The sequence below is a fragment of the Euleptes europaea genome, chromosome 16, assembly GCF_029931775.1.
Source record: "Euleptes europaea isolate rEulEur1 chromosome 16, rEulEur1.hap1, whole genome shotgun sequence".
Taxonomy (NCBI): Eukaryota; Metazoa; Chordata; class Lepidosauria; order Squamata; family Sphaerodactylidae; genus Euleptes; species Euleptes europaea.
In genome coordinates this window covers 26,548,542-26,572,249 of record NC_079327.1, presented here as the reverse complement: position 1 = coordinate 26,572,249, position 23,708 = coordinate 26,548,542, and the positions used below count along the sequence as shown (strand labels likewise).

General features: G+C 38.4%; 1 protein-coding gene across 1 annotated transcript in view; it reads left to right on the top strand.

The window, feature by feature from the left end:
- ANKRD10 (ankyrin repeat domain 10) overlaps window positions 1-22,269 on the top strand; it is a 38,355-nt gene extending 16,086 nt beyond the window's left edge. Inside the window, exons 4-6 of the mRNA XM_056862187.1 lie at window positions 15,937-16,172; window positions 18,131-18,226; window positions 21,801-22,269. Of these exons, the coding sequence (XP_056718165.1) occupies window positions 15,937-16,172; window positions 18,131-18,226; window positions 21,801-22,255 (787 nt within the window). The 3' untranslated portion in view covers window positions 22,256-22,269. The remainder of the gene's footprint in view (window positions 1-15,936; window positions 16,173-18,130; window positions 18,227-21,800) is intronic.
- Window positions 22,270-23,708: the final 1,439 nt, after the last annotated feature.

The window sequence follows — 23,708 nt, the reverse complement described above, 5'->3', positions numbered from 1 at the left end:
CTTAAATTGAAATCCCAAAGATCAATCAATAGAATTAAACATCAAGAGAATTAGCAAATTTAATCCTTTAAGATAAAGGATTTTATACTAAGACTTTGGAATAAAGCCAAAAAAAAATTAAAGTAAATGGTTTTCAGTTCATGCAAGAATTGCAGACTACAGGGATACTTCAGTCAGTTGCTGTTAACTCATTCAATTCACTGTACTTTCAGACATGTATCAGGTGAACAAACATAATGTAGTTAGCTTTTTTATCACTTCCCATGCTGTTTATTTTTTACTTACAGAAGCATTTTCATAGAATAGGCCCACTACTTAGAGCCCATGGGGCTTGATTTCCACCTCCTTTCTTGACTTCTAGAATCCACCTGAGGGAATTATTTGCAGCTCTTTCCCATCTCCTTTTAAATGAACTTGAGGTGGAGAATTCACTCCTCTGTTGGTCAGTATTGTCCCCCTGTTCCACAGACTCCAAGTTGTATAGTAGAGTCATTGTTAGTTTTAGAGCTTATTGTTGCCAGCAGGGTGGATAAAAATCAATTCTTTTTTAAAAATAAAAAATCAGATTTTTAAAATTTTAAATTGGATTTTTAAATAAAATGCTTTTTGAGGAAAAAGCTATTTAAAGATAGTTTTATATTTAAGATACATTATAGTCCAAAGGTTATTCATCATGAAGTAAGGATGAGTTTTTAATTATGTAGCATGAGGTAAATTATGAAACTATTGTAGATCTTGGATGTATTAGTGGTAGTGCTCTCTTGAAACAAAATTAGCTCAAGTGCTTTGAGCGAGAGTGCATTACAGACACTCAAGTATCAAGGGATGCTCCAGTCGCTCTTCGCTGGCATAGGTGAACCTATTTTTACATAGTTCATCAACTGCATTCTCTGTGTTCTGCAAGTGCCCACATCTTGAAATTATATTTCAGATGAACAGAGAAAATGCTTAGAGAAATGAAGGTTTGTGAGCAGATATGAAACTAGTTGAGGGCTAACGTAAGGTAGAATGTACAAGCATCCAACTACAGTATCAGGTAATATATCCTGTCCAGCACTCCCATGTTACTGTTAAGGGCACAGACCATACCAAATGTGTTAGTGCCTGTATTTAAACGCAATGACAAATCATGTCTTGTTGTTTATGGGAACAAGCCTTGGAGAGCATTACTCTGATTCAGACTATGTTTTATGCGGAATACACAGGGATGGTAAGAGTACAAATCCAGGGACTGCCAAGGTTTGTTCCATGACAAACCATGCATATGTCTGAATGCATCCCATGGGAGTAGTATATATTGCTAGAAGAGAACTGAAGGTGTCAAATGTTACCAAATGAAAACACTAATGTCCAGTTGGCATTTTTCCAGATAACTGAAGTTAATAGCCCACAATTTTTTTTGCCTACTTATCCACACATGTAAAAAGAACCTCGGAATATGAGTGAACAGCCTTTTCTACCATGTATCAGTAATTGGATTGCTCATTGCGATGCAGCAGAAAAGAGTACTCAAAAGTCTGCCTCCCCATCCTCTTACTTCAAACACCTACTAGTGAAAACATAAATGTGAGGCTTGAGCTTTTAAAACTGTCTGAATATTCCAAGTTGACAAAGACAAATAAATAAGTATTTTTTCCTTCTTGTCCACGCATCAGGATGTCATAGCTGAAGATTTACATTCTTCCTGCACAGCCTAATACAGAGGATCGTGAAGCAGTCTTTCATCAACAATTCAGTTTACAGAACAGGAAAGCTAAATTCTTTTCCAGTCTCCCTTCTTTCCATATCCACCTTTCCTTTATGAACAGCTTCTTCATACACAGAGATTATATTATAAGCCTATGACCCTTCTGAGTACATGCTGCAGGGAAACATGGCGTACAAGCACTTACTTCTGCCTGGTAGAGGAATGAGAAGGTTATTGAACCATCCTGGGTCTCCAGCCCAGCCAGGCCTCTCTTGTGCTCTTGCTCTCTCCCTGCCAGCTACTCTAGGAGGGTAGGGTTCACTCACTGCCCCTTCCTTTTCCTGCTTTTCTCCACATGGAGAGAGAGGGTTAATAAGAAAATTAACCCCTAAAAAGAAACAAAAGCCGCTGTTCCTGGTTGGAAAAACAAAGCAGGCAACTTCTTTTAGAAAAGGACTGTGCAATGAAGGTTAGTTCAACCTTGTACTGGGTGTATGCAGTAAAAAAATTCTTTTTAAAACAGCTACAAGGAACTGCTACATATCCAAGGTCAGAATCTGGTTACCAGAGGACAAATCTTACTGGCTTTTATCAAATGATAATTTGCAGATCTGTATAATTTGCAGAAATGTATAAACACTTCTAGCTGTGAAGGCTTTAAAACCCTGTGGATCGTGTGTTAAGAATATCCTCAATAGATGTGGTAATCAGGCAGTATATAGTTGGATTTTAAAGTATTTATATGCTGCCTTTCCTGCTGACCGTGGTGGCTCAAGGCACATAGCAAAACCCAGACAACAGGCAACAACCAAAACCAAGAACAAGCAGCTATGCAGCTTTACTACAAAATACACACCGAGCCCTGGTGGAATTAACTTTAGAATGTTCACCTAAGATCTCTCACAAAAGCAGACAAGGAAGGAGCCCACACTCCCTCAGGAAGAGACCTGCTTTCTGCATCAAATACAGCCAAATAGAATTCATTCTTTTCCAGTAGATTTACCTGATCATCTAAGAAAAGTTCAGGATCCAAAATTGGCCTTAAGCTTTCTAAAAAGGTAGTCATACTCGCTGGCAACCAGCAGTTGTACGTGTAGCAAACACAGGCGCACATGGAATTAAACTGGTTGAGTTGTGTCATATCTGAAAGTATCTGTGATGCCTTATGTAATGTAGGCATAAAATTAAACTGATAACAAAAATATGAATTTGCCTCTAAACTAGTTCAGTCTTGTCAGGATGTCATGGCATTTAAACAGCTTATGTAGCTACACAAATATTGTCTGGCTCTTAATAATATTGGGTCTGAGACACAAACCTCTACATGGTCCAAATAAACTTTGTTGAAGCAAGGAGTTCCATAGAGTAGTGCTGTCCTGCAGCAAGGATACAAGTGCTGAAAGGCTGTAGTGTAGTTTTCAGATCTAGGTATTTAAAATGAAGATAGACTAATAGTGGTATTCTTTTGTTCTTGTATATGGCTTTGGCAATTTTAGGCATCCAAATTTGAAAACTTAGATTCACACTTTGGTCATATTTTCTCACCACCTTGGAAAAGTATTAAGCACTTTCACAGTGTTCTTTTTACCCAGCATTTTTAAAAACCTTACTAACCTTGTGGTACATGTCACAAAGCATTCAGTCAATGGAGTAACAGTTCTTATAAAATCGTGTTTAATTGGATCTCTGTGCTGAATTAGGTTGTGGCTACCTACAGAGGTTGATTTTAACCATACAAATTAAAATGTTGCTGACAATTATTAATAAATATTGGTAACATTCCCAATATCTTCATGTAACTAATATTTTACAATTAAATGACATACGTTTCTTGAAGAAACATGCATCTGCAAGATTTCTCAGTTTAGCCTTACTGTTAAATCAGTATACGTTGACGTTTTATCATTTAAATGTTTTAAAACATGAATAACTTGCTGCCTGCAGCATTTAATTACTTTAAAAAACTCATATCAGTTTTGTTGGGAACCAAAGGTCCTTAGGTTGTGGTAATTTAGTCCTATAAAAAGAATGACCTAGCAATTCTGAAATAAGGGGAATTAAAAGTATTTTAAACTAAGATGATATGTATCTTTCCCTATTGCTGAAATTGGATCTTTGAACTGTGTATATTTAATAGAAAGCAATGTTAAATGTACCCAGTGAAAAATATTTTGATATGTTTGTGGTATTTACCTTTTCATTTTAGCTGGAGCATATTCTGTGCACAGACATAAACATGGTTGCTCCATTAACTTTGGTTCAGTGTTCAAGGACACGTGAAGAGGGGAAGCAGGTGGTCCCAATGTCCTCATATCAGTAAAAGGTTTGAGGTGTAACTTTTTAATGTGGATACATATTTTGGATTATCCATAGTAGTGAATTCATTATGATGAAAAATGAGAATAGCACATGTGTGTCAGTATATAACTTTGTGCCAGCATATGTACAGTTTTTGGTGCCATGTTTTCCTTTGACTTTTTAGCTTAACATTTAGCGACACTAAATATAAAATAAGTCCTGAAATCCACATTTTACAACCATATAGTCTGCTTGTTTCAAAATACAGTTTCTCAGAAAGCATGTAGCTTTCGGTAGACAGGAAAAAAGTTATAGGCAGCTTTTATTACTTGTACATAGAAAACATTTTGGAACCACAACAATGGGCTTCAAATGACATTCCTTGTAGTCTGTCTGTATTTTTATGCGTTTTCTATTCATTATCTTCAAGTTTCCAAGGACACCATCACCATTTGGGGGAACCTCCTGGTGAAATATTAGTCTGGATCGATTATTTATTTGTTTAATACCCTGCATCCTCTCCCCACAGGCTTCCAATAAATACAATAAATATAAATACAAAATAAATAAATAATTAGTATAAAACTAATTAAAACCTTAACTTGCCAAGCCAATCTGAAGGATTGGAACAACTGGTCAGCTCCATGATTCATAGCACTAACCAAAGGCTACCCGAAACAAAGCAGCCTTGCATGCCCTACGGAATAGGGCATGAACTTTCCTGGTGAGCTGGTTCCAGAGAGAGGGGGCCGCCACAGAAAATGCCCTTGCCCTGGTGGTTGACAGGTGAGCAGTTCATGGGCCAGGCACCTGTAGAAAGAGGTGAGGGGAGTCATACTGGGAGAGGTGTTCATTCAGGTAAGGTGGTCCCGGACAATTTAAGGCTTTACAGGTCAAAATCAGCACTTTGAATTGGCACCAGAAGCTGTTTGGAGGCCAGTACTGGTGGCAAAGTATTGATGTTACACATAGAGACCAGGGAGACCCAGTCAGCAGTCTAGCAGCTGCATTCTGGACCGCCTGAAACTCGCAAAGGTCTTCAAAGGCAGCCCTTCGTATAGTGTGCTACTGTAGTCTAATCTGGAGGTGACCATAGTGGATCACAGTGGCAAGGTCAGACCAGGATGGATATGGGGCCAGCTGATAGGCTCAGCATAGGTGATAAAACACTGCCTTCACCACCCTAGTCACATGTTTGTAATTGGTAATTCATCAAGTAGATTATGGTAGATTATTATAGGGAAAGAGATTGATGCAGATAAAATGAAGAGGCTTAATGCTCTTGTTGGAACAGAAGATTTCTAAATCTGTGGGTGCCATAGTATCATTTCTCACCAGTGAACTTTCAGAACCTAAGCAGAGCTTTGTAGGAGCCTTTAATTGTGCAGTGCAATTAAGTTATGATAAATAATGCCATAAAGGTAAAGGTCCCCTGTGCAAGCACTGGGTCATTCCTGACCCATGGGGTGACGTCACAACCCGACGTTTACTAGGCAGACTTTATTTTTTTACGGGGTGGTTTGCCAGTGCCTTCCCCAGTCATCTTCCCTTTAACCCCAGCAAGCTGGGTACTCATTTTACCAACCTCGGAAGGATGGAAGGCTGAGTCAACCTTGAGCCGGCTACCTGAAACTGACTTCCATTGGGATCGAACTCAGGTCCTGAGCAGAGCTTGGACTGCAGTACTGCAGCTTACCACTGCGCCACTGGGCTCCTAAAATAATGCCATACGCACACACACACAAATAAATTTCAGGGGCATTATTTGTCATAACTTAATTGCACTGCACACGCGCACATTAAGTTATTATAAATAATGCCCCTGAAATTAGAAGTATTGTCTCCAAATCAAGTTTTGAAAAACAAAATAAGGTCGAGAATGTTTAAATTGTTTGAAAATTACTGTTTTCTTACAGTAATTATCTAATGCCACAAAACCAATAGATTTGAAGAGGTTAGAGATACAGGTTCAACTCAGACATGTTTCCAAACAGTTGTGTGCACTCGCCAGAGTCTTAGGATGCAAGCCATGGTCTCCAAACATGCAACAGGAAATAATGGTTCAGGGTTTCTTGTCTCCTTCCATTTTCCATCTTCTCAGTCAGCATCCTAAAAGTTTGCTCCCATCTCCAAGATGCAGCAGCCTCAACTGATAACGCCAGTTCAAACATTACTCCAAACTATTTATCTTTTGGTATTTAATTCTTGACATCTTACTCCTCTTGTGTCTTTTCTTCAAACTTCGTGTGATGGTGACACACAGATTAAGTTCCATATGCAATACACATTCAATATTGTGAGCATAAATCACTTCATCCCATAGCGTTTCTGCCATAGCTGCCTTCTTCCGTCATCTTAGTATCTATTTAATTTAAAACTGAACACTCCAAGATCAGCTTCTTAGTTTTCTGATTTTATGCAGACATTCTGGTTGCTTAACTTCAGATGGCACTATTCATGGCAATGTCAAAGAGGATTTGTAGATGAGGACTGACAAATCAGTTTTTACTGGAGAGCGTGTGGTGTTCATATCTATTGGGATTAGATTAGGATTTGAAGACAGGAGAGCTCTAACTAGTCATGAGCTCTGGAAATCAACATTGCTGCAATTGTGCTGTGGCAAAGGAATTTTTACTGCTGAGAAACATCAACTTTTGTTTCTAGAAAGCTGTCGGAGAATGGCGCATTATTTATCCCACTGCAGGTGCAGACATAGAGAATCAAAATCCCCAAAGGTAGCGAAATAATAGAAGAGGGGAGACCAATGTACGCCAACCACCCTGAATTCCTTGGAGGAAGGGTGGGATAAAAAATGTAGTAAATTAAATAAGGCACATGTTAACAAAGTAAAAGGAACAAAACACATTACTTTTTGTCATGTAGAGGACAATGCTTCTAAAATAATTATTTTTCCTGAATCTATTTTCTCTGTGGCAGCATTTTATTTTTATTTGCGGGGTGGGGGACGACGACACATACAGTCAAAACTATATAGTTTTGCTGAAAGCTGGCTGTTCAGACTAATACATATTCTAGGAATCCATGGAATCCTACCCATACTTTATTTTGTTAGTTCCACTGATACTTTTTTATCCCTGTTTTGGCTTTCCATTTTTAACTAATGGAACAATGCTTCAGCATAAAGATCTTTCTATTTTGCCAGATTAATTTTTTGTTTACAACTATTACATTTGTTCTAACTCAAGTTAGTAATAATATCACTTTCTTTTCTCACCCCTTGGTTGCAAAGGGCCTCAAATTTCTATCTCTACCAGTAATCCAGTAGGTGGATTACTTCTAATGTAAGGTGTAGTTCTATTTATCTGATTAAATTAGCCCTCTGAAGGCTTTCCCCCCCAGACTGCATTAATGCCCAGGTTCTTTTCTTTCTTTCTTTCTCCCTCTCTCTCTCTCTGTCTGTTTTTTTTAACTGAGTACCTCAAATGAAACTTCGATGACACGAAATTACTGGTGGAAGAGGAAGGCGAGGTCAGCTGCCAAGCTAGCAAACAGTAATACAGTTTGTACCAACTACTCCTGACAGGGTAGTTATTATAGGTGGGTTTTATTTCTTTTTATCACCAGTGATACCACAGGCAGGAGGTGTCACTGTTCAGTACGTATCTGTGGCTGTCACCAGTCATGTTCAAGACAGCACTAGCAACAGCAGCGGATGTGCTAATTGAAGATGAAAAAGTATTATCCACACGATTCAGTATTACTGCTTGAACACTTGGTGAATACAGTCTCTCCTCTTGATAACAGCTTTGTACATGGTCCAAATCTTTCCCTCAAGAAATAGTACTGCACATCTGTGGAGCTGACATTTTTGTTAGGAGAATACCCTGTATCATAAGTGGGAAGTATTCAGGAGTGCTGTAGAAGACAATCTAAATGTCTTGCCGAGATACTGCTTTTTTTCAGCATCTATAGGTGTTTCTGTTTTTAATTCAGTTCTTCAACTTGCCAGCTAATAATGGAAAGGTCACCTTTGATATTTTTGTAAACACATAGTTGTTTGTATACAGAATAAGGAAGATACAGGTGGCCATATCTACTGTTTCTTTTCCCTTGTTATTTCGAGCAGAAAGACTGAACAGCAACACTCTGTTGGCTTGCTAAAGTAATCACTTGGATTTTTTTGTAGACCATCGAGCAAGACTAACTGGTGCTTATGATTGTGCTGTGTCAGATATTGCTATCTGAACCACTTTTATTGGTTGCTTCCTTTATTTTTTTCTGTCTCAGATATATGTTCATCTGATAGAATTATATTTCATCCCACAAAGAAAGGATGCTTTTCAGTTCTTTTTAAAAAATTTTAAGCATATAATCTCTATTCAAGTTTTTATCTCTACTAGACTGAAATTCAATACTTACAGAAAAAATAATTATTAAAGTTCATGTTGTTGTGCAGGCAGTGGCACACTTATGGGTCAGGAGGCCATGGTCTCTTTTGAGCATGTCAGGACTGTCAGATCCAAAGATATTTTAGAAGAGTTGCATAGGAGAACAGAATTCCTTATGACCTTCCTCCCCCTTTTCTGAGGAGTTGTTGAAACACTATCACTGTTATCCATGGCTTTAGAGGACAGTAATACTTCTTATCCATGGCTTTAGAGGACAGTAATGCTTCTTATCCATAGCTTTAGAGAACAGTAATACTTCTCTCTCGCTGCCTTTTGCTTTTTAGTAACACAGAGCTCCCCCTCTTGCTGGATGTCTTAGAAAAAAATTAAGGGGAAAAGACCGGTTCTCTGTAAGGTCTTGTGTTAAGTTCTGCTATAAATGATTTCAGCCTTAAGATGATGGTGGAGGAAACTTGTACAAACCTGATTTTTTGGGAAGGTACTATGTTGTACAAGAACATATTGGTACAAAGAAAAAATGAGGATCTCTTTTGAAAATGTGGGAACTACCATGTTGGTCTCTGGTACAGATTGGAATTCTCAGCCTTACAAAGGAAAATAGCAAACCTTATATTAGCAAAGCTGGATATTAATTTTAAATTATATTGTAATAACGTGAAATGAAAGCATGGCACCAAAATATCTGTGTGTCTGCAGCAATTTCTGCAGCAGTATTCAGGAAATGATTTCTCAGTCTTTCAGTCAGTATCTGTAAAATCAGTGTTTCAAGATCATTTTGTTGTGCTTTCTATTCTTGGATGCCAAAGGGTTAAAACTTTCAGTTTATTGTCTTAAACATTTTGCTTAATAGTGTTGGGCTGGTGTCTGAGGATTCTAGGGAAAACCCTTTTTCACTATAGGAGTACAGTAGCAGGATAGGTTTTACTCTTTAATCCCATGTATTAGCTACCTTTTCATGTAGGCATAGTTAGTAATTCAGTTTAGATGCAAGTTACCAAATTTTAAAGTAACAGAAGCCATGAGTTGACAATTTGTTTCTAGTACCTATCATGTTTACATTTCAGAGAACTGACAGAATTACATTGGGCTTCAGGATGAAAATCCATGCTTGAGAGTCCGTGCTTGAGTCAGGCGCGCTGTCTCATTATTAAGGTGGTCACATGCTGATGGCTTAATGATAATGAATTATGTGCTACAGCACTTTATGTATGTTAATATAACTTTAAATCCTAATGTTGCCTGCAAATATGTGATCCCTTATGATATAAGTTACCTGTTTTATGCACCATTGCCCGTTTTTTTTAAATCAAAAAGAAGATTCTGAAACTATAAAAACTACACATGTCAATGTTTTACAGCTACGTAATTCGAATTGACTTGATTTTTTCAAGTAATCCTAGAAAGGGGGAGCATTCCATATAGAAACTGCTGAAACTGCCACAGGTGCTTCTCCGAAAACCTTACAGTTGTGGCATTGAATGTTCAGTATCGCTTCCTTTCTGCACACAAGGCATACTGTTGAGGTATTTGTTGCGGTGATTGGTTTTAATGCTAATCTAGGAATTCAGATATAGAATATATAGATTTGCATGCTTTTGCTTACCCTAATTACAGTATCTATATTTTATTTGCAAACTAACAATATATAAGTTTAAATATTTTTAAATGGGCATATTACATTAAGAGCTGAGGTTTATTTTCTTAAATTGTCTTATGGCATTAATGAAGAAAATGTTTCAGCTGAAAATACTGTGGCATTTTAGGGGTTTATTTTCAAAATATAACTGTATACCCCTTTAAAAAGAGTATTTTAAGTGGATCGGTGTTTTTGTTCAAAGTCTGTGACATCATAAATGTATGGTACCTTCGTTTGATCAAATGGCCCATCTCACACTTGTTAGTAGTACTATTTCATCCCCTACATGAGGAAGAAAAGGTTAGGTTGCAGGTGTCCTTCACTAAAGACAGAAATTTCACATAATTAGACTGGTATTTAGGAGACACTTAGGAAAACCGTTGAAATGTCACTTATGACTTGATAGTTGTCCTTGATGCGCTGGTAATTTTGAATTTAAAGGCGTAGCAGTCAAAGGGTTTTTAGGAAGTGGGGGGTTGATCTCAAAATGTTATTAATGATTAGCTTCATCCTACTGGAAATACTTTGAAAGGTTATCACTTGCATAGGATCGATTATCTCCTACTTATTTCACATTATTGAAATGAAAACACAGTTATGTATGCTAGATGGAGAAATGTTCTGGTACCTCTCAGTCTCAAAGTAAAATCCAAATCACATTTGGATTCAGTTTTTGCTGGGGTACAAGAATACCTTCTTGATTACCTCAGTGAGATTGGAGTCACTTGCGACTTGCTTATTGGGGAGTATTGCAGGATTTTATATTCTTAGAACATTAAAAGATACAGCTAATGGAAGACTAGTGAAACCTGCAGTGAGGAGATTCCTTGCTGTGTCTGGTTATAAGTCATGAAGATTCTTAGCGCAGCACAATGTGCAATAGGAAAATGGACAAGGCAGATAAGAATGATATCCTTAGTATCACATGTGTACACAAACATCACTCTTAAAGGTCAGATGTTAGCTTTTAACTCAAAATGCATGTTCATGCAAACAGCTTGAAGCAAAATAGTAGCTCCCCCAGCTGACTTCTCCGTAGCAATGATTATCATGCCCCTTCCCCCCACAAACACCTCATATTACACACACAAATACTTGAATGTGAACATTTGTTTCCCTGTATTCCATTATTCCAGAAAATGGGCCACATGGTGCCTTACTTTAAAAAAAAATTCAGCACCCCCCCCAGCCAAACTTGGTGAACTGTCTAAAAAAAGTATGAGATCATCTTTGAGCACAGTTTTGTTTTATGGCAGTATTCTCTTCTCCATGTGCATCATTTATTTTTATGGCAGTAGAACTTAGTATTGGCAGAATACATTTGAAGAAGGTATTCTGCACTCATCTGTAGTGGTCTTTCTAGTCCACCAATGTACAATATCTTTCTATGTCACAGAACTCCTGCAGAAGCTAACAAATGATTTCTTAGCACCTATTCAGATTAATTTCATGTCTCCTTGACGTGGTTAGATGAGCTGCAAAACTTTGACAGGACATCCTCTGTAAAATGTTTTTAGCCACTCTTTTATATTAAAACAGACTTCAGTCCTTTGAGGAATATTAGACTTGATCAGCTCTGTCTCTGGGCCCCTGCTTTTCCGTAGCAGTATAAAGCTTCAATTAGCCCTATGCAAAACCTTGCTTAGGAAAACTAATCTGACACATCTTGAGTTTAAACAAGCATGATTTACTTCAAGCAATCTTTGCGGAACAGTTTGTCAGATGTCCTTTCTTTGAATAGGAAGCAGATCTTGATTCTTCTAAAGCGGTTGTGCTTTTTAGTAGGTTTCAAAGACTGCTGTTCGACATTGATTTCCTAGGATGTTAACATGCAAAAGCCTTGATCCTGCATTACTAAATGGTTGTTTGAACTAATTCTAATAATTAAGGTTACCTGGGTAATATCTACAGTCTACTCTTAACATTGTGTTATCCCTTTACTTCGTCATCTTCAGTGTGTGTTTGAAATCAAAGTTGTCAAAATTTTGAATGAGAATAAAAAGCTTCTGTGGCATTTTTCATCAAAGAGCTTCTTACAGATTTTTATTGATTACCATTTTTTAAATTACTAAATACTAAGTTTAAACAAACCTTTTTCTTACATCAGGTATTCCTTTCTTAGTAAAAAATATGAAAGTCTTGATGTGGTTAAGAAAAGGGAGTTTTTGCAGAAGGTCTTCTTTAGCTCTGTCATGCTCTTTTCCCCTTTTGATTTAAAAAGGTTTTGTTGAATCCAGGGGTGTGTTTTGCTGAAATTGAATACATTTCTTCTGGTTCTTCACATATCCCCTCCAAGAAAGAGCTTTAAGTGACTCTGCCTTTGACAGGATGATTGCCTTTAACTAAATTCCTACCGTTTAGTGTTCTTAAAGAATCAATATGATTTTTAAGGAATTCAGTGTCTACTTGGAGTTTTGATTTTTATAGGCTTAAGAGATGCATAGAGGCCCATAGATATAGTAGCTCAAATTTTGCTTCCTATATCAATATTGTGACATACTTCCTAGGAGCTAGCCACTAACAGTGCATTCCTAAGGAGCGTTACTCCAGTCTGAGCCCATTCATTTCAATGGGCATAAACTGAAGTAACTCTCCTTAGGAATGCACCGTAAGCCACCATCCCACAGGAATTTCCCTTCCTGTCTCAGTACGATTTCCAACCTGTGGATGGGGGGAAAGGGGATAGGATCTGGGGCCTGAGTATAACTCACCCATGCCTGGATTGGTAATTGTAGTAACATTGACAGGCATGAGATAGTTTCTCTTTTTAAAGAGAAGAACAAAGTTTACTTCGGAAAAAAAATGCACTCTGAGGTAAATATTAACACTTAACCAGGAGTTGTGTGATGTTAAGTCAAGAAAAAACTCTCAGGCAGGTTTATAACATATCACCCAGCACTCTGCTGTGCCTGAGTTAAATCAGGCTCAGCAAACCCTGTTGGCCCGCTGAATCACTTCAGTACACTCAGTTCCCTCAACAAGGAAATCTAACCCAAAGATCTGTATCAAGGAGTGGGGTTTTTTAACCAATAAGGGGAAGGGGAACTGGCTAGACTTTAGCAAGAGGTTCTTTTAGTCTACCCCTTCCCCTAAAGGTAAGCCAATTACCATGGGTTAAATTATTCAGGGGCTGAGACCCACTCAGCCCCTGTTCGGTAGTACTGCCACCACTCATGTCTTTAGGGACACCTCAGACCGGGGCCAGAAGCACCCCAGGTCTACCCTTTCTCTGTTGCCTCGGCAACCACACACCAGCCCTGCAGGATAGGACCACTACACGCTGGGTGGCAATAAGAATATGGTTTTGGTAGTCTGCAGCCCGATCAGGCCAACTAGAATTAGCTTAGAGCTTAGCAGAGTTCAAGGAGCCAACCACACTTATACTTTAGGGAACTTTATTCCAAAATTGCACTTAGTTCCAAACAATATATAAAAATTGGAGCATTTAAAATAACAAAGCTTAACAAAGGTTCTAACTTATAACAAAGATTCAAAGTTGAAGCAAGGTCTTATTGATATGCAAAAGAAATTTACCTGTTCCTGGTTTCTAATCCATGGGTCCACTCGATACTGGATTCAGGATTGCATCCAACAAGGCAAGAGAGTACATCTCTTCCTAGAAAGATCGAGGCAGCATGGTGATAGCCTTCGAGCAAGCAAGCCGAAAAGGACCACACACTTGCCGACCCATTCGGGTAGTCTTATTTCCCTGCGAGCTAGGGATGGGTGGGCCCTTGTTCCAATCCCTGCACGCCACGGATCAATTGCCAGGTACTGTCGCTTACCAGATAAAAGATTACCTCCGCCCTTACAAAGTGAATAATGAGGGGTGACGGCCCTTCGCCCATCGCCCATTTTTTCTAAGGCAGGTGATTTTAATGAGGCAACCTGTACTGGGTTGTTTTCTCGCACTGCGGCCTTGAGGCCTAAAGGGTGCGCTAAAATTGCTTCCAGCTGTGCTTCTCTTGGGAGGGGAAAATTACTCCTTAACGTTTCCCATACTCCTTACATACCAGCTTGTAGCTTACTATAATTCAGGCCTAGTCAAGGCTCAAGCCTGAACCAGAAATAATTCTACAAGAAATTGTAAAGAACCCTTACAACTAAAATATTGTCAAAGGCTTTCATGGTCAGAGTTCATTGGTTCTTGTAGGTTATCCGGGCTGTGTGACCGTGGTCTTGGTATTTTCTTTTCTGACGTTTCACCAGCAGCTGTGGCAGGCATCTTCAGAGGAGTAACACTGAAGGACAGTGTCTCTTACAATTTCTTGACAATCTGTGGTCTCCTCCGATCTTTTAATTTACACTCTTGGTAGACTAATGTTTATCTCCCAGCCTTCAAAACCTAACTTCTTACTCTCAACCTTCTTCTTGTCCTTTCTTGCCCCAGTAGCGCTCTTATTGGCTGGTTCAGAGCACTGCTCTAATTTGCTGCTGTGTCTCTGGATGCACTTCTGTGCTCTACCTGTCACAGATATGTTCCTGAGCCTTCAGTGTGTGTCATTATTTATGACAGGTTTTTGTGTGTGTCAGTTGGCAAATTCTTCCCTACTTCAGTTGGCACTTTTCCCCCTGTATGATACTTATAAAACTTTTGGTAGCTAGCAATTAATCTATCTCCCTACAGGCACAGATGCATGCATAGGGGATGATCATAGGACTTCACAGATTGCTAAGTAACTTGCAGGCTGGGGGAAAAGGTGTCGCCTTAAGGTTTAAGCCAATTCTCCATCCATGTTCAAATGGATCATGTCTGTCTTTTGTTTTAGTTTTGCTCAATTTGGTCTTCCAAATAAATATTCTGCTGAATTGCTTTTCCGCTTGTTCTTCCTCAGTGGAAATGCCAAGTAAAGTGGAGATGACAGCTTCTGTTGCTAAGAGAAAACAAATTTGCAAACATCCTAGAACCTGTTGATCAAAGAATCAAGAAGAGAGATCTCAATTCAAATTGTTGGTAATCTTGAATTATACCATCTGGAATTTACTGCTTGTTTCATGGATTAGTTAAAGCAGATAATTACTTGGTCATATCAAGCAAAGCTAAAAAATTAGCTGCAGTTCTTAAATGCTTCATCGGTGCATTTATTTATTCACAGTAATAGGCATTGCTTTTTAAGTGTCATGATAATAAGTAAATACATCTATTCTCATTTACATAGCCTTCTCTTTCTGTACGTGGAAGCCATTTTGTGTTTTGCTACTGCTATCCTTATACTTTTGCTATGAGAGTACTTCATTACCCTTTAGTGTTCATATTTAGAAGCTAAACTTTTAAATGTCTTTGTCTAGTTCCGGTTTCTGTTTGATAAGCTCAAAATCTAATGCTACATGTTTGCCAAAGAATGATCATAGGTTAAAATAGTGGCTAATCCATTTATGATGTCACATATTTTGAAGTGAGCACTGAGTTTAATAAAGAACATAAGCAATAGCAAAATAATGTATGTGATACAAATGTAAATAATTTATTACACATGCATAGCTATTTATTGTAAAGAGCGATAATGATGTATTTTGTGGTGTTAGATTCTCAAATGCCATGGACAACTATTAAGTTATGTAAATATTGTTTTGAATATTTATTTTCTTTTAGATTATTTCTTTTATCAAATTAAATAGTAGAAGACAGGACTTGCATCAGAAGTCTGAAGCTTTGTGTAAAGTTCAGATGCTTCAGACTGCAAGCAAGAAACTTTAGCAGTTAAATAGGAAGCTTTACATTTTTATGGCACATAATTATTCTTAATTGTACTGTTTCCCAAAACTTGCTTAGAATATGGATATGTGCTAAGAGATAGTTTTATAATTAACATTTGATAACTTAAAAACCCTTAATGGGAAAGTTACAAAGTTCTCTCTCATCATCTTCTGAATTAGTAAAATCAGCAGCAGCAGCCTGGTCATATTTATTATGGGGTATAATTCAAAATATTTGTATTGTACAGCTTGAGAAATGCCAGTGGCCTGACAGCAGCAGATCTTGCACATACCCAGGGCTTCCAGGAATGTGCTCAGTTGCTCTTGAATCTCCAGAACTGCCCGCTGAACCATTTCTATAGCAATGGCACCTTAAATGGGTTCCATCAGAATACCAGCCCCAATCTCCTTAGTAAAGGCACAAGTCGGAAACGATCTTTTGAAGATATGGAGATCGCTGGAATAAAGAAAGCTAGGACTGAAGGTAAGGCATTGGGTTCCTGATACAGAGAAAAACATTGAGATAAATATGTTTTTATTATTGAAGCAATATTTTTCAGTTTCTGAATATACTTCCTTATAAACATGCACTTTAAAAGTGACATTTGGAAGCATCTTTTGTAATACATTGGGATTAAATTCAGGTAAGTACATTGTAAACCATTGTTTAAACTTTGATTCATTGGATTTAAACCAATTCAGTAATAATGCCCTTTATTATTTATATACAATTCTTATGTATTCCAGTTTATGTACAAGAAAGTAAATCAACCCTCTAAACCCATATTATCCCCATGTTACTGGGAAAACTGGCTAGGGATGAGAGAGGATGATTTGCCTTATGCCACCCTTGAGTTCATGGCCAAGTTCACGATGGAGCTTGTGCCTGAAGAGATCACAGTACATTCTCTTAATAGTGCATACGTAAGCAGAGTTACACCCTGTTTATATTTGCACTGTAATAAGTATGAGCGTAGGCATGCATCCCTGGAAATAAGGATGCTTCCAGATGAAGGACTTGCAAGGAATGCTGAATAGGTTCACCTGGCATCTGCAATCCCTAGGTTGAATTTGCTTATCACAACGCTGATTGCTCTAGGGTGAACTAGCAGGATCAACACAGGTGGCATAGCAAATGTTGTGCCTAAACAGTACTGGTAATACCATGCCATGTGGAGGTCCAAGCCCTCAGGCAATGTGGCTCGGAAGCCGAGAGCTGCAGGGTAGGGCGATGTACGCGCTGGGCTTGAATCAACCAGTGCTTGGATCGCTCTCCCCCGCTGCCCCGAAGTCAGGGGCTGCATGTGCTGGGTTTGCCAATTGAGGCAGACACCCCCTGCTCCCAATCTGGGCTGGCGAGCCCGCTGCAGGCTGGTACGCATGGCCGATCTGGGCTAATACACATGGCTCGGCCCAACCAAATGACACGTGATATTCAGCCCTCATAACAATTGAGCTTGACACCCCTGGCTTAATGCCTTACAGATTGAGATGCAAATATGCTTAAATCCATACATTCTGACTGCAGCTGTAGTGTGTTGATGTATTTTGCTTTTTAAAAAATCAGGCTCTACATCATTGCCTTTTGCTATAATTAAGGACTAGGAAATCATCAAATTACTTGATGGCTTTTATGCAGTGTTTCTGTATAAGAAAACTGTCTCCCTCAATGTTGTTGTTCCAAAGTGTAAAAAGACTAACTTGCCCCTGGATGAAAGAAAGTAAGAACCTTGTTCATGTAAGTTTTGGTCTTAAATGATAAGGGCAACCTGTTGATTTAAGTTACCAGTTTTATGTGGGAAACCCACCGCTTTCCTGCCAAAGCAACTGGTTGCCTGGAATCACAAACGTTTGCTGAAGACTGGGGGTTTGCCATGTCTTGGCATAACAGTTCTGTCACAAGTTGAGTGTGTAGTTTTCTTTTTACATAAAAGTGTGGGAGAAATAAAATTCAACCACTTGTTTTACCTTCCCTTCCTTTAGTTTATGGTATGTGATGCTCCATTTTGCCCTTTCTGCTGCACTTAAACCAAGCAGATCCTAAACAAAAAGAGAGAGAGAGAGAGCCCCCTGTGTTTATGACATTTCCCCGCATCCTTTCCCCTTCTTATGGAGTGGCTAGGGCCTAACTCTTCTGTGTGTCCTGTGACAGAGTTGATACAGGAAATGCAAACCAGGTGGGTGTGCACCTTCATGTAGTTAGCTGTTGTGTAAAGCACCTCCCCATGGAGTTGAGATGACTTTTGACATGAGACCACAACTGCACAAAATTTAGTTTCCTGCTTCATCCCAATCTATTTCTGTTCTTAACTACATAGCTGGCATTTTTATGAACAATATTTATTTAACTTGTATCAAAAAATGCAGTGATACCACTTGTCAGAATATAGTCTTAGAATTTCTCGTAATTAAATATGAAATATTCTACATCTGTTTTAACAGGTCAAAATATTGATGGCTTAATACCAATGACAAATGGAGGAAATGAAGATGATGCTGACAATATGCATGTTGATAGAGAGTTTGCGGTGATACCAGGTGGGAGTGGAGAGTTTCCTGTTAACTACAACAACATTCAAACCGTTGAAGATACCAAACGGAAGAGTGGTTCTGTTGGACCCAAAGAGATTGAAATTTACACAGTTTCTGCAATGCAAACTCCTTGCCGTTGCAAGAACCAATATGCATTTTATCTCTAATTTAATCTGATTACAGCCCCTGTCCCAAAGTTTTAAACTATTGTACTGCTGAAATAACTATAATAAGACTTTTAATTAGCAATCCATACTGGCAGTTTTGTAGAGGACATAGCAAGAATACAGAAACTGTTGATTTTTAGATCCATTTAGACGGCTAGTGAGTGTTACACTTCAGTTAAAGATCTGCATGCCATGTGCCTTGATCACAGTTGATGGTGCTTGCTTATTGAAAGATAGTTCATAGTTTGTGACAGTTTATTATAAAAGCTTATCTTATTGCCCTCATAGTAATCCTGCCTAAACATGATATTGCAAAGATACATCATCAAATGGACAAACTCTGCTTCAGAATCAGCCTGTGTTCTTAAAAACAATATTTTTGTTTGGGGTTTATTGTTCACTTGTACTGATGCTTTTGGACTGTGAGTTAGCATTTAATAACCTGAGATACCATGGAGAGGGGGAAAATCCACATTAGTTAAAGAACGGTTCTAAGTATCATCCACCAGGTTCTGTGCAAATTTTCCCAAATCAAGGACTCCTGCGAGTTCATGGAACTCTCCCTGCCCCCATGAGAGCTTCCTACTCACTGGGAGTGGAGAAAGCAGTTCAGTGTCTGCTGCGGAGTTGCATGTGCGGAGTTGCCGCCCCCCTCCATTGGAATGAATGGGGGAGTTGCATGTTTTCTGGAAGCAAATGCCAGACTCCATACAAGACTCTGGGCCTTTTGTACCTTACCCAGGCTTCTGGATCAGCACAAGTTGCGTGGCCTCGATAGCTACGTTGGGGGCATTGGTGCACTTTGAAATTCCCTGTTGTGCACAGCAGGCGTTATCTAAATTGGGTGACGTAGCCGTTACAATATAAAAGATGGGAATTTAATATTATATTGAAATAGAAAACTAATTTAAACTTCTTATATCGTATTGTCTCTATAATTTCAATATTTACCATTGTGCTAATTGTTAATACTCCTGCCTTTCAATAAAATACGTTGCTCAACCGTATAAAAATGTTCATGAGGTAACTGCTACCTCATGTTTTTCCTGTTCAGTAGGCCATTCAGCTTATCCATCGTAGTTCCTAACAGTGCACTTCAGATATGTCTTTCACAGTTCAACTGAGTATTTTCCCAATGAACTAGGACTGTAAGTTCCACAAATTGACATATAACTAGCCATTATATTTAGTGGCTCAGTTTAGATGCAACATGAAGCCATGGCTTTAATTATGGCAGGGCTTGGCTCCATCCTTGCTTGCCTTACATATCCTGGTTTAAGCATTTTCACTCTCTTCCGTACCCCTCATAAAAAGGCACAGTTGGTATGCTTTTGGCAGCAGGAAGCTACAGGAAAACTTTGTATCAGCCCTTTGAATCTATGCCCTGCAGCAGTACTGGCCAATAGGAAGTACACTCCCTTTCTGTATGGATTTGGACTTTTAACCCTTTCCTCACACCATAGACCAACTAAATTAAACACGTGTGCATACTCACCCAGCATCCAGTGATCCAACAGAACACCCCGCCGCCAGGTTTCATCCCACAATTGCCAACCTTACTCCACTTGTTCTCCTTCTGGAGCTTACCTTGCATACCTGTGGTAACAAGGCAGTTCTGTGAGTGTGACATGCTTCCCAGACCAGCCTTACAACAAGCTGGGAGACCCAGCAGCACGGGGCAGGGGGCAATTCCCGTCCCAGACTTGCCCTGGTAGTGTGAAATAGTTTGAGCAGTTAAACAAGCAAAGTTGCCTTTCATGCTGCTTTAGTTTTATTGCGGGACTGTGGCAGCATTCCTGGACCTTTAAGAGGAAGGAGGTTAGCAGATGAGGATGTGAATGCTGGTGAGAGACAGTGAAAAGTGAGTGGCTTAGATTTTGAGCTTTCCTTGCCAGTTGTTTGTGTAGCCTAGGGGGTGTGAGGATGGTGATGTGGACCAAGACAGGATTAAATTTTGATATCTCATTCAGATGGCATGCACAGCTAAGGTTTAAAGCCTAGTTGTGGTCAACAAACCAACTACAGGTCCTGGTTTGATGACTGACTAACCATGTTTAGTGGGTCAGGCTGAATGCAGACTGTTAGCTCCCATTTTTAGTCAAAGAAAGCATAGCTATGTGTGATGCCTGTAAGAGGCCGACAACTCTTTGAATAGAGAAATAAAATAATGGCATACCAGATGAATTTTGTTACCTTTGCTGTATTTTTAGTGCATCAGATATTTGAGAGGGGGCGATTAGGCACTCTGCCAAAATGCTGCACTGAAATAGGAAGCAAAAATATCCTTCATTTGTACATAGACTTCTGTACTCCATATTTACCTGGATCCAGAGAAATCTAGATATTAATGTAAAATACCACATTGCTAAGCAGAGCTGCCTTTTCTTCTCTGCAAGTTAGAATATTTCAGCGTACCAAAGTTATGTAAGTTATTTTTAATGTCAGAACAATACTTTTATGGCCTGCTACTGCTTCTCGTCACATTGCCTATATAACTTTTTATGTTTAAGAAAATATTACAAGTGAAATATTGTTTATGGAAAACTGTAATAATTTCAATAATTTTTGCAACTAAAGACTGTCAACCTGTTCTGGATTTTTAAAATTCTTTTTACAATACTCTGATCATCTCCCACTTACAAATTCTGGCATTTTTGCAGATGGATTGTGTAAATTTAAAAAGATATTCTTCTTTAAGGAAGATCATGGATTTATTCTCCACTGCTGTCCTTTAAATAAAAAGATAATCTGAAACAATTCAGTTGATGGGACTTCACATAAACATTTTTGCATTCACTTAAGGTTTTATATAGTGCCTGCTAACCGTGTACTTATCTGAAATCCAATAAAATTCATATTGAAATAACCCTTACCGCTCTGAAATGCCAGCCTATTCATAAAGCTGGATTCTGTTGATGATATTAAACCATGTTCTAGTTCTTAGCCTTGCTTCATTTTCCAAAATACATTTATAAGATTCTTATGATCTAATTCATATTGTTATAACTTAGAAATGTGCTTACAAACTGATCCTCTGCATCTGTACTTGGGAGCAAATTCCACTGTGTTCAATGGGACTTACTCAAAAGTTGCTGTGGGTAGGATTGTGGCCTTAATAGTTAACCAGTTTAAACATCTTCTAAGTGAGATGTGCTATGAAGTATAACAATTATACTTTTTATAGCAATTGGACTTGTAATGCTTTTTTTTTCTAGCACATTAAGCACAAATGGTCTTGTTTGGAAAATGACTTGGTGAAACGGTTTACAAGGCCTAAAATGTGGGGGTCTACCTTGGGAAAGTTTTGCTTTATCTGATAACTGTTGAATTTTTTTAAAATAAAAGTGTGGTATAATAGAGATGGCTTTTATTTTCGAGTCAATTTGTGGTGACAGGTCTATTTCTTAATGCAGATACGAACTGCAGTAACTCCATATTGAATGCATTGACAAATGGATATTCCATCAATGGACGCTTGGACTTCAGCTCCCCAGCCCAGCTCAATGGATTGAGTGCCAGGCGTGAAGAATGCTTAACACTGATAGTACCTAATGAAGTAGCCTCTGCCAATAAGCATGTGATTAATGTTGGCAATGGCATCGAGGAACCAGAAAAAATCATAAATGTGTCCGACATGTGTGGCTCTTTACATCTGAACGGAAGTCCGAGCAGCCTTGTGTCAAACAGGCCCTTGTGGGTGGAGGACCTTGGAGATACATTGCACTATGGACATTACCACGGCTTTGGTGACACTGCTGAAAGTATTCCCGAACTCAGCAGTGTCGTTGAGCATTCCAATTCTGTTAAAGTCGCACAGAAATACGACAATACCGTCTTGGGTACAATGTATCTCTATCATGGTTCCTAAGTTGTCAAAAATCTACTTTTTTTGTGTGGAAGTCAAACATTTTGGAAAACTACGACTAAACAATATATGGGAGGAGGGGAGGTATCATCTGAAGGATGCAGTGACTAACTTTTTTTTACACGTTGTTAAGAGAATTTGCCACTTGACAGCCTTATGCTTCTAGTTTGCATGAAGAGGGTTCACTAGTTAATACAAATAGGTGCTTTTACAATGGTATGTTTGGTCTTTTTTATGACGAGTTCTAGTTTTGTACTTTTTTTTTTATTTCTAAGCTATAAACTCTGTAACCCTAGATGTTTTGTGTTCGTTTTCATTAAGCTATGTTAAAAACTAAACTTTGTGGGAAGAGGTTGGTTTTGGGTGTTAGCAAAGTACAAATTCTCTTAAGATTTTCTGTTGAGGCTATGGTAAGTAATATGTGTGCCAGCTATGACAAGTGCAAGGAGTGACCGTAAAAAACATTTGATATATTTGCTCATTTCTCGGAGAGAACAAAGCGGATTTTCTTATAAATTGTCCATACATTAAATGCTTAAAATACAGTGATAATTGGACAGTTATTTAAATGTTTCTCTTTAAAGTTGTATTTAGGTGGCAGTCTGTCCTATTTAGGAAAAAAAGGCTAACTTTCTCGTATTAGAAAATTGGGAAACTGGATTTTCAGTATTCTTCTGAAAGAAGAGCTCGGGGCACTTTGGTTTTTTACTTTGCGGATGTTCATGATATTTTACCATAGCTCACAGAATGGCATATTGGCATTGTGTTTTACTGTGTATGTGAATTACAAATACTGTTACTTGTTGAAGTATTTGTCTGGTCAATCTATTTCAGCTTAACCTTTTTGTTGTATGCATATATTGTGTTTTCGTTTAAGGAAATTTAAGGCTGTGTGTGCCCAGCGTAAAAACGGGCTGGTTTCTGTTTTTGTTTTTAAGCCAAGTTTAGTGGGAATACATTGTTTAAAAATTGCATAAATCGTACAAGCAGAATACATACACATGCACCGCAGAATCTTCCTAACGTTATTTTTGTGCTTTTTTTTGTAAAGTTGATAAAATGTTGAACTAAAGGCAAAACCAGGTGTGTGTAACTTGTGTTGTATGTTTTTGTTTCCAAAGGGACCTTTACAGATTGAATTTAAAAATAAACTCTACCTTGCAGTATACTTTAGTACTGTTCTGCAGCAGTTGTATTAGTATTTTCTTTGGCTCCTAAATACAATTCAAAATAACACTACTTATAAGTCTCCCCTTCAAAATATGGTGAAATTAAATGACAGCATATGCTGGCTAGTCATGTGATACTTCCAGAGAAGTTGCTTATTTTGAGAGAGAGAGAGAGACTGTTCTTCCATCATGGAAGACTTAGTGGTGGTGAATATGCATCTATACAAGTTATAAGGAGCAGTCCCGAGCAGTTCTGCTCAGAAGTAGAACTGTGTAATTCAGAGGGC